Genomic DNA, 19,149 nt, shown 5'->3' on the forward strand with positions numbered 1-19,149 from the left:
GAGAGAGAGAGAGAGAGAGAGGGGGGCACCCAACGGGTAAAAACGTGGCAACCCTGTACTCCCACTTGTTCCTCATTGGGCACCGACACGGCTGCACTTTAAGGTGAGTCTTACTATAAAAGTCTGCAGCCAAAGTGTGTCAAGCATCGAACCTTCACCTTAACATTGCTGCGCATGACCTGAAGCATGTCAGTGAAGGCAGGAAGGGAGAGGGTGGCTGTCATTTGGTGGTGGAGGTCTTTCACCACTACCACAACTTCCAGTCCTTTTTCGCTCAGCACTTGTTGAATCATGAATTCCTGGAAATATGTAAACTTGTATCAATAGCATCAAGTAAATTTACAAATGTTTGCTAATCTAAATGTCATTAAGAAAATTTCAATTGTAACCTCCAATATTCAACTCCTGTACTGAACTGCATTATTTAAATGTTTGGAATCCATCACCATAAAACTTACATATGGTTTCCTTAGCTTGTTACATATTTGATTGGCTTCTTTGATCCTAAAGGTTAGCATGGGAGAAATGTTTGGAGACTCTTTTCTCACTTCCATGACAGACTCATTAAAGACATCTTCAACCTGTAGGAAGAAAAGACAGTTCCTGAATTATTTTACATGAAATTCAAGACAGGCCACAATAAAACTTCAGCATATTCTTCCTAAGCAGCTCTCATTACATTCAAATCCTCTGAGAGGAACACAACCTTTTTCAGAGGGTATTCTAAATACATGATACTAAAAATGCTACACATGCCCACCATCTATAGAACACTATTTTTTGAGGAAATAAAGAATGATTAAAACCAAATTATGACCTTTTGAAATTAGCTGCTACTATAACTTACTTATGTGATGCTGCACTAAGATGAGCTTTGCAACCTTGCTGAAAACCACCAGATCATACTCACACACAACCCACATACCAATAACCAGATCATAGAATGCACTGAAAACTAAGAGTAAACCCTCACTTGAATAAACGAACTGAGGGGAAGAAGGTGCCTTTTTTTTTTTTTTTTACGTCGCGGCCTGTAGCGCCAGTAGGCTTTTTCCCGGTGATGCCTGATGATCGGCCCAAGGCTTCTTCCCGGTGGGTCCTGATGGTCGGCCCAGCCCGTTCTGGCGCAGGCAAGTGTTTATAGTGGCGCCATCTTGCATTGCCTCATGCTGCCCTCCCGGAGCTCATCTTTAATCCTAGAATCTAGAGTCCGGGTTGATAGGTGGTCTTCTGGACAGCATGTGGGTAGTTTAAAGCCACTCGGCGGCGGCTGAAAAATCCCAGCTTGGTGGCACCGGGCGGGGATTGAACTCGCGTCCTCCTGAACGCGGTGGTGTTACTCTGTCGATTCAGCCACCGCCTCCATTACAGGTAGTCCTTGAGTTACAACAATGATTGGGACCGACAGGCCAGTTGTAAGTCAATTTGGGCATAAGTTGAACTTTACGTAAAAAAAAATTGTAATATATTATTCAAATGTCTCATCAGCAGATAGTCCACTGTTCCCATGCTTCCCACCGTCCCCCATGCCCCGCCTATGTCCTTGCACTCACCTCCCCCCGCCTGCATTCATTTGATCCTTTAGCCACGCAGCATTGCGCAATGTTACAAAATGGGTATATTCCATTGCCAGCCAATGGATGTGACCAGCAACTATGTCTTTGAGCCCACAAAGTTTGAACTATTATTTCAATTATGATGCTACTGAAGTGAAGCAAGTGACTTGGGGTGGATCTTGAGATACCCCTTGCCTTGCAGTGACCAACTATTCAAGCATTCTGAGGCAACTTTTCAGACTAAAATTCAAATAAGTTGTGGCATTATGGTCAATTTTTTTCAAACATATGCCTTGGAAAAGTGCAGAAACAGTGCGGTCAGAGACTCCAGGCTGTAGTGAGGCAAAGCCACAAGAGGGGTCAGCACACAGCAGCTCAAGGTTAAGCGACTCTGCCAGCCGATCAGCGGGCACAGCGGGCCTCACCTGCTCTCCCTCCCCACATCTACAAGGCAAGGCTTACTCTCCCTCCAATATTCTCTCCCTACACCAAATTGAGCATTTGTACTCCTTTTTACTCTTATAATTTAAATTTATTTTGTCTCTACAGCAGAGAGCCTTGAAAGCAATGATGAAGGCATTGCCTCACCCTCTGATGTTTGCAAAAGGGCTAGAAAGGAGAGGGAATAAAACAAAAACTTGGCAAAAGAGAACCGTAATCTGTGGAAAGAATATGTGTCTACGTATATGGAGAAAACCATGGCAAAAGGACACAACAATGATATTCCTGAATTAACACAGTTGTTGTATGATTGTTTTCTTTTGTATGTTGATTGCCTTGCTTCTGCTTGGGTCTGACTCACGGCAAAGATGAGCAATGCTCACCCAACCTCAATCGCAGTTTTCTCGTTTTCTAGTGAGTGCCGCTTTCCTAGTTTCAGCAGGGAGTGCCTCGATTACTGTAAATTGCCTGTGTGTGAAGGAAGTGGGTGCTGAATCCAATCTTATTTGCTGATGATACAGTGCTCATTGCAGAAAATTAAAGTGTCTTACAAAACTTGGTCAGTGTTTTTGATAGAGTATGTGAAAGGAGAAAACTGAAAGTAAATGTCAACAAAAGTAAAGTGATGGTTTGTGAGCGGAGTAGAAGTGAGGTTGTGGATTTTGTATGCCCATATAGTGGGAATTGAATGTGAAAGAGAATGCAAAATAATTTTGAATGGTGAAGAAATGGAGGAGGTCAATGAGTTTAAGTACCTTGGATCAGTTATGTGTAAGCATGGTGGTATGGAGGGAGAGATAAGAGAAAGGGCATTGCAAGGAAGAAGGGTGGTAGGGTCTTTGGGACGTATCATGAATGGCAGAAGTGTGAGCATGGAGGTAAAGAGGGATTTGAGAAATACAATAATAGTACCAACCCTCACATATGCAAGTGAAACATGGGCCTGTAATGAAAGTCAGAGGTCTAGAGGGCAGGCAGTGGAAATGAGTTATTTGAGGAGTGCTTGTGGTGTGAGTAGAATGGATGGAATGAGTAATAAAAGTGTGTAGCTATGAGCGTTTTGGAATGTGTCACGGGGGTGAAGGGAAGAAATGTGGAGTGGTGGAAGAAGTGAAGCGACAGACTTTAAAGCGGTTTGGCCACATGGAGTGAATGGAGGAGAGTAAGATGACCAGAAGGGTGTATGTGAATGAGATAGAAGGAGGGAATGTTAGAGGACGACCTTCAGTGAAATGGAGAGATAGGGTGCAGGAGTATGTCAGGGAGAGGGGGGAAAGTTCCTTGAGAAACTTTGAGCAGGCAAGGAGGGAGTGTCTGGATAGAGAAAGATGGAAACTCTTCTGCTGTGGCGGGAGCTCCTGGGAGCAGGCATCAAAGATGAATGAATGAAAAATCACCTGTGTTGTTCTGGGAGTTATAACAGTTACACTTCAATACAGTAACTGACACTATTGTTAATAAAAATGTAGTTGATCATTCGCATTGTTTTAGTTATTGGTAAATGAGTAAAAATAAGAACCTAATTAGAAACTTATTCTCATTAAAATCATTCTTGCATGAAAGCACTGCAAAAGAAAGCAATCCTAAACTTCAGACTGGGCCATGTCCTGGGTTAAAAAGTTCTTCCCACCACAGGTTCAAAGGGCAGGGTTGGAAAAAATCATGATTTAAAAAAAAAAAATCAAAAATTAATTTATTTGATTTAAATTGGATTTTTTCTATTTATATTGATTTTTTCAATTTAAAAGATTTGTTTGCATTAATCCTTGTTTGTGTCCACTGATTATTTGTTTCAGTCTTATGAGGCCATTTTCTTGTATTAAACTTGGCCTATGTTAAATGAGAACATTGTTTCAGTCTTATGAGGCCATTTTCTTGTATTAAACTTGGCCTATGTTAAATGAGAACATAGTCCTCAGCTGAGGTGATCTACCTAATATTATAGGTAATATGGCCAACTGGTTGTGCGATCCTAAGCACTGTTATAAATTAGCAAAAAAAAAAAAAAAAAAATATATATATATATATATATATATATATATATAGAGATATATATATATATATATATATATATATATATATATATATATATATATATATATATATATATATATATATATATATATATATATATCCGTAATGAACGCCACTGAGTGCCGCGAATGTTATTGCAGTTTCTCTAATAAATATAATATATATATATATATATATATATATATATATATATATACATATATATATGCTGTAGCAGAGCGCGGCCTCGGTGCTCATCTCCGTAACATTGGCCCTAAAGCCTGTGGTGGGAGGGGGCCCATTACCCCGGGACACAGGGCCAGTGTGACATCCGGGTAACCACAGTTTACCTTCCCCAGGTACCCATTTATCTGAATAGCTGGGTGAGGTGCACGCCGACTGCCCGGGCCGGGATTCGAACCCGGGCCCGCGGAGTAGAAGCCAGGCACACTGACCACTAAACCATGGAGGTGTATAACACTAAAATCATTTTAATTACAGTATATTTAATTTTGATCTAAATCATGATTTTTTTTACTCTGATTTAAATCAATTTAAATCATCATCATTCATCATTTCATCGACGCCCGCTCCCATAGTCTGTTCGGAGCATGAAGGCGGTTCAAGGTGTGGCAGATTCCAGAATTCCCATGAGTGCAGCGCTGCCAGTTCGACCGCCAATTATCAGCTTAGCACTCTCTCCCGGCCTACCCACCCACAACCCACCTGTTTATCTCTCTCTCTCTCCCTCTCTCTCCCTCTCGATCCGGGGCAGGGACCTAGGGGTACACACCGACCACCACCACCACCACCACTGCCAACACCACAACGTGGCAACATGGGAAAAAATCGCTGCCACATGTCATAGAATTTATACAAATTCTTGTTATAATCCTAAACATCGACACTCATTGTACTATGTAGCTTCCTTTACTATATACAGAATATATAAAATATCGCTTTCAAATAGCACATGGATGGGAAATAAGAGAGAGACGCATGTACAAAGGCTGATTTGGCAGCATGGGTAGAGGTAAACGACGATACCAGCTCCACCCTGAACCGCCTTCTTGCTCTGAACAGACTATAGGAGCTCCCACCAGGGGATGGCCATGGCAGAAGAGCTTCCAACTTTCTCTATCCAAACACTCCCTCCTTGCCTGTTCAAGTTTCTCAAAGATCTTTCCCCCCTCTCCCTAATGTACTCTTGCACCCTATCCCTCCATTTCACTGGAGGGCGTCCCCCTAGCATTCCTCCTCTATCTCACCTTCACATACACCCTTCTGGTCATCTTACTCTCCTCCATTCGCTCCATGTGGCCAAACCACTTTAAAGTCTGTCGCCCACTTCTTCCACCACTCCACACTTCTTCCCTTCACCCCTGTGACACATTCCAAAACGCTCGTACACACTTTCATTACTCATTCCATCCATTCTACTCACACCACAAGCACTCCTCAAATAACTCATTTCCACTGCCTGCACTCTAGACCTCTGACTTTCATTCCAGGCCCACGTTTCACTTGCATATGTGAGGGTTGGTACTATACTGTATTTCTCAAATCCCTCTTTACCTCCACGCTCACACTTCTGCCATTCATGATACGTCCCAAAGACCCTACCACCCTTCTTCCTTGCAGTGCCCTTTCTCTTATCTCTCCCTCCATACCACCATGCTTACACATAACTGATCCAAGGTACTTAAACTCATTGACCTCCTCCATTTCTTCACCATTCAAAATTATTTTGCATTCTTTTTCACATTCATCAATTTAAATCACTTGATTTAAATAATATGATTTAAATCAAACCAACCCTGTCATAGGGCCAGAGCACCATAGTCACATGCAGCTATAATGGATGCACCCAACTTTACCTTACCTAATGTGGGAAGACATTGCACTTGTAAATTAGAATTTCTAGATTACTGTTATTACCTCTTGCAAAAAGTTTGATTGAGGATGACTTGAAGACTCAGGAGACAATTCACTTGACATTTTGAATTGCCTGTCCCTATTGAGCTGCTCCTCCAGCAAGCACTTTTCTTTCTTCTGCATCCAAAGGGCCCCTTCCAGCTCACACACTTGATTCTGCTTCTCAGCCTGTGGAAAATAACATGACTGCACACCTAAAAATAACTTCAATTTATAGAATGCATGCACACAGGAATTTGCTTTCCAATTTGGGGTAAAAGAAAGACTGATCACTAATAATCAGATCATTTTTAATGCCACCCTTTTATCCCTTCACAAGTCAGATAAACTTCTCCAATAATATTTTTTTTACATTGTTGTTTTCATGGTATAGGGATCTCCCACTTCAGTTAGTTTAATTTGTGATTTTTTGCAAAAACACTATGTAAATATACATAGTCCTTGAGTTACAATGGAATTTGGGACCAACAGGCTGGTTCTAAGTCAAACTGGTCATGAGTCGAGATTTACATTAAAATTGAATAAAATATTATTCAAATATCCTGCAGTGGATACAAATGCATTCTTGCACCTCCCACCCTCTTCTCCCGCCCCACCTCTGGCCTCATGTGTTCACCTCACCCCAGCCCTTCATTCGGGTGACCCTTTAGCCACACAACATTACACAATTGACCTACCAAATTTTTCAAAGAAGGCAGCAGTAGCCAAACACCTGTTAAGTAAAGAAAGGACACACTGTAGTAATATGAGTGGCCAGTGTCACCTCTGCTGCATCTTCTTGCCTTCTGTGCATGCTTAGTTCAACTGTGATTGCTTTTTCCAGCATATGTGCCTATAACGGCTGCTGTGGAAATATTGCGAGGGAGCTGTTGTTGTGGGACGCCATTTTGGTCGCAACAACTGGTCGACTGACCAGTTTACTCACCCCCACGCCCATGGAGAGCTGTGGGGATAGACTGCAAACAGTAGAGACATGTGATAAGACTCACTCCACTCTTGCTTGGCTCATGTGCTAGCCAACTGGCACCTGTTAGATCTAGCAGTATGCTTGTACAGCAGACTGTAAACTAATAATCTGGTAGAGTAACTAGCAACTGCAGCGTGAGTAGTAGACTGGGATAATCACACAATCTTTTGATGTGAATTAAACCCACACTTGCAGCTGAAAGATGTATACAGTAAACCCTTGATATAACGAATCAACTGGGGACCTTAGTCTTTAATGCCGAAAGTCCATTATAAGAGGCGGAAATTTAAAAATACGGACAATATTATCAACAAACCCAATAACCATAGGTATATAGTTTTTTATTGTGTATGATGTCTAGGCGTCTATATAGCCACACAGCACACTTGGCGACAGACTGCGAGGCACTGAGGCTGCCAGGTTGGCACTGGGGCCCTGTGGGGGGGCCGTATTGTTACTAGTATGGGTAAAATTTTACAAGTGTGCCCATCTTGCACTAGCAGACAGCAGATTTTCGGTGTGTTATGAAATAATCTAACTGTTTCCGTCACATTTTATGAAATAATCTGCTAACTTACTGTCACATATCATTAAATGATTGACTTTTCAATGCCTGTTGTACACCCACCGCCGCCTGCCGCCGCACCCACAAAATAGCTCTCAGAGAGAGGTTCAACTTGCTTACTGTTTCTATAGTTCACTCACTGCTCACAAAGATCACAAGCTAAACAAAACCAGACAAGTTAATGCTTTCATTGCTGTGTCTTCCCCTAGTTCGCATGAGTGGTGATGAGCAGAGCGCCTTATTTCTGCGAGGAGGTATTTCTCGCAACACTGCCACCCTGTCCCGTTTTGCACTGTGTATTTCCACAGTATTTCCGCCGCCCCACACCGCATGCCAAATAAATTTAAACTAACCGAACCTATCTTATTCTAACGTAATCTACCTAATGGCCGCTTTACCCTTGTTGTGTCAGTACTGACGCTTACAAACACTTGGCTACTTTCCATTACAGTTACGTCCTTGATTGATGCATAAGACTTATTTGTGTAAATACGTTCTCCATTTGAATAGGAACCACAAAAATGAAAAAATCTAGTCAGGTGGGCTGAAAAAGATTACAGTAACCAAAGGATGAGACAGCAGATAAAGGGAGGAGGGCGAGGTGGCTAGTTACCGGGCGCAGTTCATTCAAAAAACATTCTCGGTCGGTCCCCGAGGATTTCTGACCCTCTTACCTTGTCCATTATATCCAAACTCTGTTATAAGCAGGTCTGTTATATCGAGGGTTTACTGTATTTACCAGACAGTTTCAAACACTGTCACCACCTTCAATGGTAAGAAGAGAGGAAGTGAGGAATAATAGTACAGATCTTATTTTATAAGGAGACAAACGAGTAAACATGTGAGGACAGGGTGGGAAGGGGTAGGCAACCCCCATTCAACAGTTCCCATAGTTGGAAAGTCAGGTCAACTCTCCCTTCCCGACACTGCAAATGGGGGTTTGTGCACCCCTTCACGCCCCACCCTCTCAAGTTTACCCGTTCGTCTTTGTATAAAATGAGATCTGAACTGACTTTCCTCATTTGAGGCGTCTAGCCAAGGGCAAACAAGTTAATTATAGTTTCTTCCATTTAGCGTAACTTTCGTTTGGGTCGTGATCTGTAGAGTCCCTTGATAGATAGAGTTCGACAACCTAAGATTTAGACGTATTGGTCCTGTTGTCCCCACGAGAGCGCAGGATAGCTTGAAAAGCACGCTAAAACAGGCACAATAATGGCGTCCAAATCTTAGGTAGTCGGGACTCTATAAGGACTCTACAGATCACTTACCCAAAACAGGTTACGCTTAATGAAGACGCCATTACCGCATCACTGTCTCCAAGTTTGCATAAATAGGTCGATGTCGCTGGTCGCAAACGCTGAAATCGCAAACTTTGAACCAATATTCTCATGGGGAAAATTGAAAAACACATTTGGCGCTTGGCCACCCATTCGTGGCCAAGCACTTGTGTGCAGACAGCCACGGCCGCGCGCTGGGCCCAAGCAGCTGGCGGGCAGCTGATGATGGTGTTGGAGATGATGAGTGTCGGTGGCGTGGCCTTTGCATCGGCGCCGCCTGAACGGTATTTTTGTCAGGGTCCGTGTGTGTGTGGCTGTGTGGTGTGGGGTTGGGTTTCTCAATTTGCAGTTTTTGTTTTCCACATGATCTTTTTTCTTCCATCTCTTCTTTTGAAAAGGATTCCATCTTCTTTTTGAAAAGGAAGAGATGGAAGAAAAGAAAGAGGTCCCACACAACATGTGGAAGGTGGGAATTGGCAGATTGAGGAGCCTGGGGCCCCGATGGGCACAGCCACACACGCACGGGCCCCGATGAAGGTGCCGTTTGGGTGGCACCAATGCAGGGGCTGCGCCGCCACCGCTCATCATCACCGTCACCATCATCAGCCACCCGTCAGCTGCTCAGGCCCAGCACGCGGTCGGGGCTGCTCGCACACATGCTCTTCGCCCTTTGATCCCTGTTACAGTTGACTTCACACACTGCAGACAGGCAAAAACACGCTACTCTCACCACCCTTCTACTGGGCCATAGAGACTGATTTCCCATATTCACGTTCACAGAGGGTTGCACAATGCTTCCATCTAGCGGAAACCGGCAAAAACTCAAAATCTGCCACGTTGGCATGTTCACCCCTTGAGCTCTGGATGCTTCATTTCTTCTCCTGCTTCTTACTACTAAAGATGGTGGCAGCGTCCACCAAAACTATCCGGTAAATATACACCTTTCATTGGCAAGTGTGGGTTAAATTCATAGTGTGAGTAGTACTTATAGCTCGAGTTACAAAGGCAACTGAGGGAAGTGTGGGTGGGCTAGCCAGTCTACCCACCCTTCCCTCCCGCCTTTCCCAAACCTATCGGCCGTAGTACAATAAAACCTCACCATTTGCGCCCTCGCCATTTGCGCGGCCTTAATTTGCGGCCATCATCCCACCATTTGCGCAGGTGGTCTTGCCATTTGCGCACCTCGCCGCTATGGTAACGGCATCTCACTGGCAGCAAAATGGCGTCTTCTGAGGACGTTTACTAGCTGTTCTGGCAGCAAAATGGCGTCTTCTGAGGACGTTTACTAGCTGTTCTGGCAGCAAAATGGCGTCCGCTGATCTTCTAAGGACGTTTACTAGCTGTTCTGGCAATAAAATGGCGTCAGATGATCTTTAGAGCGTTTACTAGCTGTTCTGACAGCAAAATGGTGTCAGATGATCTTTAGAGCGTTTACTAGCTGTTCTGGCCGTATGTATCTTTAAGAATTTTTTTCAGAATTTTTGCATTAAGTTCTTCAGTCTTCTTCCTGATTACAAGGGTAGTGGAGTGTTTCATCCACTTTTTTTCTCCCTCAGGTTAAAGCCTACTTCACATCTTACCAAAATGTAGTCACTGCAATTTGAGTGTTTACATCCTTCAGTATGTCTGGATATCCAGTCAGAAAAAAGTCAATTTCATCCTTTGTCTCTCTATTAGGGCTTTTCCACGTCCAGTTCCTTTTTCTTGAAAAATGTATTCACAACTCTTAGCCTGTTTCTTTCTGCAAATTCAAATTGATCTCCTCAGCTTCTTATACCTATTCCAAAGAGGCCAAAAGATGTTTCAGTAACATTTTTGGTCCCCATTTTGGAATCAAAGTTTTCTGTGACTATTGGGGAACAGGTTTTATGCTCCTTCATTGCTACTGTCACATGCTCATAAAACTTTTCTACTTCATCATCATTATAAATTCCATAAGCCTAAAGAGTTTTGAGTTTGTATCTTTTATTTAGTTTGGTAATGATTCCTGCTACTTTTTAATTTTAATGTGCTATGGAGGCATTACACATTGCCAAACATAATCATTAACAAACTGGGAATGTGGTGTGGGCCAAGTTGGCAGCAAGGATTCATGCAAACTACACTGACGCAGCAACAAGGTGGAAGTGAAAGGGAGCACACAAACCAATCAGTGGCATCCAAACAGTTAATACCAGGTGCTGACTTTCCCATGTAACCTTACATATAGCATGCCAACACCTAAGCTGCCTCAGTTCCCTTAACAAAACTATTCAGGAACACTTTCCCAAAATCACCCATGTTTCCTTTCTCCTCCTCCAACTTGTCAAGAAGTCCCAATGATTGTATTATCAAAATCATTATTATTATCATTTTAATTATCACTATTACAGTGGACCCTCTATCTAATGCAAAATATGCATTAACGAAATTCATGCTAAATGGAGGTGTTATTTTCATGAGATTCATCGATTTGAGAATGGTGGGACTCTTTTTGTGTGTGCGTGCTTGCATGTGTGTAAAGAAGTCAGGCCAAGGGCATGTTATAATGAAATCCTTAAAAAGAAATGCAGAAAATGGAGGGTCCACTGTATTATTTCAAATTCAAGATGATGATGATACCAGGCGGGTTGTTTACTGACTGTCACTCAGGTCTACCAACTCTTTTAGCCTAAGTGTCTAATCATCAGGCCTTAGCTTCATATTTAATAAATCAAAATATCCTGTTTGCAATGCTCAGAATTTGGGTTCAGAACTTTTACCCTGGACATTTAGTAAATCAGCTGACAAAGAGAGGAAAGCATTGTTCATCATGTTTCTTCAACGTGCAGTATATACAGTATCATCTTACCAGTTGGTTTTGGGCATCTTCCATATCACTTAGCAGTTGTTGTTTGTGCCTCTCCAATTCCTGCTCCAATTCAGCCTTACTCAGGGCCAGAGCCTCTTTTGCCTCCTTCTGTAATCTAGAATGTAAAGCAGATTACTAATGAAGTATCACAAGACATCCATCCAGTGATGCAGATGTAACGGTCCGAATGTGAGTGAACGAGAATGTGAGTTAACATTAACAGTTAGGTGCCTTACCTTTTTTCTTGCTCCTTCAACAGTTCTTCCTTTATAAAGTAGAAATCAACAGTGTTTGGTTTCACTGCATTCCTCTTTACTTGGTTTGAAATGCTGACCTTGAAAAAGTATGTTCCACCCAGAACAAGGCGATCACAGTGAGACAGCTGCAAAGTAGACACTTGGTAGAAAACATTACATTATATCCTGAGTGGCAATTAGTTAATATATTCATTTCCTTAATTCTAAAACCCTGGTTCTCAGAACTGTAACAAATCCCCTGGGGCTTTCTTTAAAAGAGTCATATCTCTGAAAATTAATAACATTCCTTCAATTTTCCATTAATAAAACACATGAATAGAATGTTTAATTTATCATGCACATGGCTAATACAAAGGAATATATAGAAATAAATATATTGATGAATTTTGTGTCTTAAAGGGAAGGAAAAAATCCATGGCAACCTCTCCTTTGTGACCTTGAGTCCCTGGAGTGGCAACTATGGCCCCCTAACCCTTCAGCTCCACCTAAAGTTGAGGGTAGACTATCGGAAACATTTTTTTTTAAGTTGAAATATATATTTTGAGTAATTATATAAAGTATTGAATTATAAGAAGTGATATGTTAGTGTTCAGTTAGCATCAAAATGGGAGTAAGCAATGGCTGGAAGTGAGACTCAGAGATCTGTTTTTTTATTGTATAAAAAAAATCCAAAAACATGTGCGTTTTCTGGGGGGGGGGGGGGGGGGGTTTTGTTGCAATGATTTTCCCCTGTTACTAGTTATTAACCAGCTTCTCGCCATTTATCTTCACTACTTAATACTGGCTTATACTTATCAACTGAGCTGTCACTTGGATCATGTAAAGACACCACATTCATCATTATCAGAAAGTGCCATCTCCTATTCCTAATAAATTTTCCAAAGACACATCACTCAGGTAATGATGCAAGACAGAAAAGTTACAGGAAAAAGAAATAAAAGATGAGTATAAACATGAGATGGCAGTGAAAAATGGGAAAGTGTAGATGATAGTACAAATATTGAAAGTTTTTTGGAACATTTAAAGAAGTTATGTCAACTACAACAAAAAAAGTGTTAGGGATGAAAGTGATGAGGGATGCAAAAAGAAAAGGAAATTCATGGTGGACAGAAGAGATAAGGAGGAGAGTAAAGGAGAAAAGGGAACTTTTAAAGAAAACTCAAGAATGAAATGTGGCTGAACAAGTAAAAAGGGAAAGGAAAAAGAAATACAGAGAATGCAAAATTAAATTAAAACAAGCAACAAAAGAATGTAAGAAGAGAGTTGATGAAGACTTTGGAAAAAGACTAAGTGAAAAATATAAAGGGAACAGGAAATCATATTGGAAAAAAGTAAAAAACGAAAGAAATGCAGAAAATATCTCCCCAAGTAAAATAAATGAAGTTATGGATGAGAATGGAAAGATGCTGAAAGACAGGGAAGCTGTGGAAGAGAGATGGAGAGAATATTTCAAAAACTTAATGAAATTTGAAGATGGAGGTCCAGTGGTTGTAACAGCAGTAATTTTGAGTGGAGGTAGAGGAGGAGTATATAAAGAAAAAAGTATAACATATGAAGAAGTAAATCAAGCAATAAAGAGATTAAAAAATGGAAAGGCAGCAGGAATTGATGGAAATACAGCAGAAATGTTGAACTGTGGAGATGTAGTTACTAAATGGATGGTCAAGATATGTGAAGTAGCATGGGAGGGGGGGGGTGCCAGCAGACTGGACAAAAGCCATCATTGTCCCAGTTTACAAGGGGAAGGGCAAGAGAGGGGAGTGTGGGAGCTATAGAGGTATAAGTCTCCTGAGTATACCCGGAAAGGTACGTGGAAAAGTCATAATAGAGAGGGTGCAAAGACTTACAGAAGAGAAAATCAGTGAAGAACAAGGAGGCTTCAGGAAGGGAAGGGGATGTGTGGATCAGATATTTTCCTTCAGGATGGTAGTAGAAAAAATATTAGCAAAAGGAAAAAAATTATACGCTGCCTTCATGGATTTAGAAAAAGTTTATGACAGTCGATTGGCTGGCATTGTGGGACGTTTTAAAGATATATGGTGTGGGAGGAAAACTGCTTAGTGCAATAAAGTCTTTCTATGAGGATGCATCAGCGTGTCAAAATTAGTAGAGAAACAAGTGAACATTTTGAGATAAAAGTGGGCTTGAGGCAGGAGTGTGTCATGTCACCATGGTTGTTCAATATTTATACGGATGGTGTTATGAGAGAAATGAAAGGCAAAGTTGGGGAAGTTGGAGTAAAAATGTATCCTGAGGTAAGGAAGTGGGTGCTGAATTCAATCTTATTTGCTGATGACACGGTGCTCATTGCAGAAAATGAAAGTGACTTACAAAATATGGTCAGTGTGTTTGATAGTGTATATAAAAGGAGAAAGCTAAAAGTAAATGTCAACAAAAGTAAAGTGATGGTTTATGAGTGGAGTAGATGTGAGGTTGTGGATTTTGTATGCCCATATAGAGTGGGAGTTGAATGCGAAAAAGAATGCAAAATAATTTTGAATGGTGAAGAAATGGAGGAGGTTAATGAGTTTAAGTACCTTGGATCAGTTATGTGTAAGCATGGTGGTACGGACGGAGAGACAAGAGAAAGGAAGAAAGGTTGGAGAGTTTGATTTAGTCGGCGCAACATCTGTGGTCATATGCCGGAGGAAGAAAGGTGGTAGGGTCTTTGCAATGTATCATGAATGGCAGAAGTGTGAGCATGGAGGTAAAGAGGGATTTGAGAAATACAGTATTAGTACCAACCCTCACATATGCAAGTGAAACGTGGGCCTGGAATGAAAGTCAGAAGTCTAGAGTGCAGGCAGTGGAAATGAGTTATTTGAGGAGTGCTTGTGGTGTGAGTAGAATGGATGGAATGAAACGATAATGATTCCAGATCATGGGGAATGTAATGACGGCCGTCTGTGCAGACCACGCCTTGCTTGATCAAATATATGATGGCCGTCATTTAACCCTTTCATTGCTAAACGCTTGCAGTGAGCGTTAGGCGTATTTGCTAGTGGTGCTAAACGCTCGCTGCAAGCTCCAGCCGCACTCAAATCTTCCGCGTATGAGAGTGTTCCAACACTATTTCTCACAACACAGGATTGCCAATTGAGTGGGTTTTTCACTAAATTTGGTGGAAAATCATATCAGCCCAGCGCGGCAAATCTACGGACGAGTAACTGGTGGATGTTCTTGTCCAATATAGCGGCATTTTTGCATAGCTTCACCTATCACCTGACTGATTCTTTGACCAAATAGTTGTAAATATTGCAGTTGGCAATACAACCTTGCCAGAATCTCAAGGAAAGATGCCCACAGTTCCCTCAATATGGCTGATCATCCCGCACGCACTGACATAAGTGTTAACGTTCATCACTCCCTGAACATGCATGTACGTTCGCAGGAGAGGCATACATAACCAACTCCTATAGATCTGGGCCTCCTCTTTCCAATGGTGTTTTTGGATTTTAGTTGTGATAAATGGTTTTTGAGATACAGAGTTTAAAAGAGACCCCCCATTGGGCTGCCTGACTGCGCCTTAGGGGATAGTCGCATCCCGTCCCACGCGCAATGAAAGGGTTAAGGGTTAAGCTGATAAAATTCAGTATTTTAAAACTGTAGTGAGCTTATTGTTCAGTGAACCCCAAAATCAGTCCATAAAATTACGTTTGTGAAGTGTTGTCCTGAAATACATGTAAAATATGCATCATAACGTCCCTCCCCCCTTCCTTCTGCCTTCACCAGCAGCAGCTGTCAATCATGGCATGATAGAGAAATTTTAGGGTTGCCATCCGTTCTTTAAAATATGGATTTGTTCTGTATTGGAAAATGGGATGTTGCGCGACTTACTTTTTTTAGTTCAAAGTAGCGACCTTAACTGAGACTATTCTCATTGTCCTCCTCTTTGAGCACTCTCGTCTTGTGGCAAACAAAGGGAACCCACGCTCATGTCATCAACTTGTACAAAATGACGCCAGTCCTCGTCGGAAGGCCAACTTGGTCGGCTAGGTTGACATCAGCTGATATAGTCAGTCTATCAGCATCTTCCCCTCCCCTTCACGAGCAGTCACCCAGCAAGGAAGGGTCTGTGGTCCCTCCTTGGAGGGCACTCGTAAACTGAGGTTTGACAGAATATGGATAGAGTTTATCTAACATATTTTGCATGATTTTAATTTTACACAGAGTTAATTGCCTAACAGTCTTGGACTTAGTCCGTGATCACTGAGATGCTCTCTGTTCAGGCAGGGAGACACTTGCACTAGCTGTATCTGCAGTAAGGCTGACCTGGAAGCCCACAGTTTGGCAAATTTTGCCAAATGATGTATCTTAACCCCTTCAACATGAGGACGTGTATACTGCATCCTTGCGTGCTCCGTATCATATCCGCGGACGCGTATACTGTGTCCTGGCTTGCTTCAGCTAGCATATGAGTTATTTGTTCCCGGATATTGTACGACAGTTTTTAGGATGTAGGTCATATATGATACGGTGTCTTATTTGACTTTCACTGCTATTATTGTGCAAGAACGAAAGTGTGTCTTGTGCGCATTTGTACTTCACAGTAACAATCAATTCTAACAGAAAATAACAAATATAATGAGAAAGAAATGATATATGTGTGTGTGTGTGTGTGTGGAGTTCCTCTTCCCTCGAGTTGCCAAGTGGCTAGCTAGTGCATTGTCTCACCACCACCTCGGCTCTGGGACACGGGCTCGCCTGGGAGCTGCGGCCTCCCCTCCCTGCCTCCCCCTCACACCCATCTCACTATCTCTGTTTTCTATCTTTCTTCCTTCCTACCTCCTCCCTGCAGTGTGTGTGTATTTACCTAGTTGTATTTATCTAGTTGTGACATACGGGAAAAGAGCTACGCTCGCGCTGTCCCGTCTCCATATCCGCTCTTATCCAACTTTTCCTTAAAATCATGAACGTTTCTTGCACAAACCACCTCCTCCTCCAGCCTATTCCATAGCTCAATGCTTCTGTTTGGGAAGCTAAACTTTTTCACATCTCGCCTACACGTGGTCGCCCTCAACTTCTTTCAATGTCCTCTCGTTTCTCTCTCGTTCCACACACACAGGTCCTCTCTGTCCAAATGCTTCACTCCGCTCGCCACCCTGTACACTGCTATCAGGTCTCCTCTTTCTCTTCTTCTCTCCAGGGTTGTGAGCCCCATGCTATTGAGTCTCTCCTCATAAGTGCAATCTCTAAGTTCTGGTAGTATCTTAGTTGCCACTCTCTGCAGTCTTTCCAGCTTCCTTATGTTCTTTTCGTGAGGAGACCAGACCACTGCTGCATACTCCAACCATGGCCTTATCAATGTAACTATTATTTTCTTCATCATCTCCTTGTCCAAATACACAAATGCCATCCTTATGTTCCTCAGCAAATTCAGAGTTTGTCCCGTTATCCTGTTGATGTGTTTGTCCGGTGACATGTTCTCTGAGACAGTCACTCCCAAACCTTTTTCTTCCACTCCTCTGCATATTATCTCACTTCCCATCTTATAATCATATTCACATCTTCCACTCTTACCAAACACTATTTTTTTTATATTTTCCAAGGTTGAACTCCCTCTGCCATGTACCACTCCACTCCCATATCTTATCCAGGTCCCTCTGCAGTGCCTCACAGTCCTTCACATTATTTACTTGTCTCAATAGCTTTGCATCATCTGCAAACAAACTCACATAGCTGGACACTCCGTCCACCATATTATTTATATACACAGCAAACATTATTGGCGCCAACACCGAACCTTGTGGGACTCCACTCATCACTGGGCACAAGTTGGAAACCCTGTCCTTGATTATCGTCCTCATTTCCCTGTTAGTTAGGAAGTCCTCCAGCCACTTAATCAGTCCATCACCCACTCCACCCCAATTTTTAATTTTCCAAATTAGTCTTCTGTGCGGTACTTTGTCGAATGCCTTTTTCAAATTCAGGTACAGATGTGTGTGTGTGTGTGTGTGTGTGTGTGTGTGTGTGTGTGTGTGTATTTACCTAGTTTACCTAGTTGTAGTTTTACAGGGCCTGGGCATTATGCTCGTGTGGTCCCGTCTCCGTATCTGCATTTATCCAACTTATCTTTAAAGCTTTGCACACTCCTCGCTGATACTATATCCTCGCTCAGACTGTTCCAAACCTCTACATTTCTTTGCGGGAAGCTATACTTCTTTGTGTCTCTCAAGCATCTCCCCTTTCTCAATTTTTTACTGTGTCCTCTTGTATTTCTGCTTATGTTTCCTTCTGTTAGTAGCAGTTCTTCATTATCTACTTCATCTATTTTGTTTAATGATTTATAAATTTGGATTAGGTCTCCCCTTTCTCTTCTTTGTTCCAGTGTTGTTAAGTTCATTGCCTTTAATCTTTCCTCGTATATTAATCCCTCCAACTCTGGGACCATTTTTGATGCCATCCTCTGTATTCTTTCTAGTTTCTTTATATGCTTCTTCTCATGGGGGGACCACACTACCTCTGCATATTCTAATTTTGGTCTAACCATGGTAGTGATTAGCCTTCTCATCATGTCCTTGTCCATGTAGTTAAATGCTACTCCAATATTTCTCACCAAGTTATATGTGTCTCTAAAGATACGATTTATATGACTCTCTGGTTGATTATCATCCCTCATCACTACTCCCAGATCTCTCTCTTCATTCCCATTTTGTATATCCAGATTGGTCTTGTTTCACTTTTACCCATTTCCATAACATGACATTTTTTCACATTAAATTCCATCTCCCAATCCATACTCCATTTCCAAATTGTGTATAGGTCTTCTTGCAATATTTCACAATCTTCTTTGTTTCTTGTATGTTTTTGTAATTTAGCGTCGTCAGCAAATAGGTTTAAGTAGCTATTAACTCCTTCAGCCACGTCATTTACATATACCAGGAAGATTATCGGTGCTAATACTGAACCTTGTGGTACTCCGCTTTCTACATTTCTCCATTCTGATTTTATGTCCTTGACCACAGTTCTCATCTCCCTTCCCATTAGGTAGCTTGCCATCCATTTTTTCATATTTCCTTTCAATCCTCCTTTATTTTCCAGTTTCCATAATAGTCTTGTATGTGGAACTTTGTCAAAGGCCTTTTTCAAATCTAGATAAATACAATCAACCCATCCATCCCTTTCCTGTGTTCTGTCTGTCACCCTTGAGTAAAAACTGAGTAAGTTTGTAACACATGATCGGCCCTTTTGAAATCCATATTGTTTGCTGGTAATTAACTTATGCTCTTCTAGAAATTTAGTCCACTGCTTCTTTATTATTTTCTCACATATTTTGCACAAAACACTTGTCAGGGATATGGGTCTGTA

At 41.8% G+C, this 19,149-nt stretch overlaps 1 protein-coding gene across 1 annotated transcript in view; it reads right to left on the reverse strand.

The window, feature by feature from the left end:
* LOC127002843 (kinesin-like protein KIF14) overlaps window positions 1–19,149 on the reverse strand; it is a gene marked incomplete at its 3' end in the record, with an annotated part of 140,290 nt that overhangs the window by 26,215 nt on the left and 94,926 nt on the right. The window contains 5 exon segments of the mRNA XM_050869060.1: window positions 159–299; window positions 459–581; window positions 5,949–6,113; window positions 11,585–11,699; window positions 11,821–11,966. Of these exon segments, the coding sequence (XP_050725017.1) occupies window positions 159–299; window positions 459–581; window positions 5,949–6,113; window positions 11,585–11,699; window positions 11,821–11,966 (690 nt within the window).

This window comes from Eriocheir sinensis, chromosome 24 (assembly GCF_024679095.1).
Source record: "Eriocheir sinensis breed Jianghai 21 chromosome 24, ASM2467909v1, whole genome shotgun sequence".
NCBI classification, from domain to species: domain Eukaryota; kingdom Metazoa; phylum Arthropoda; class Malacostraca; order Decapoda; family Varunidae; genus Eriocheir; species Eriocheir sinensis.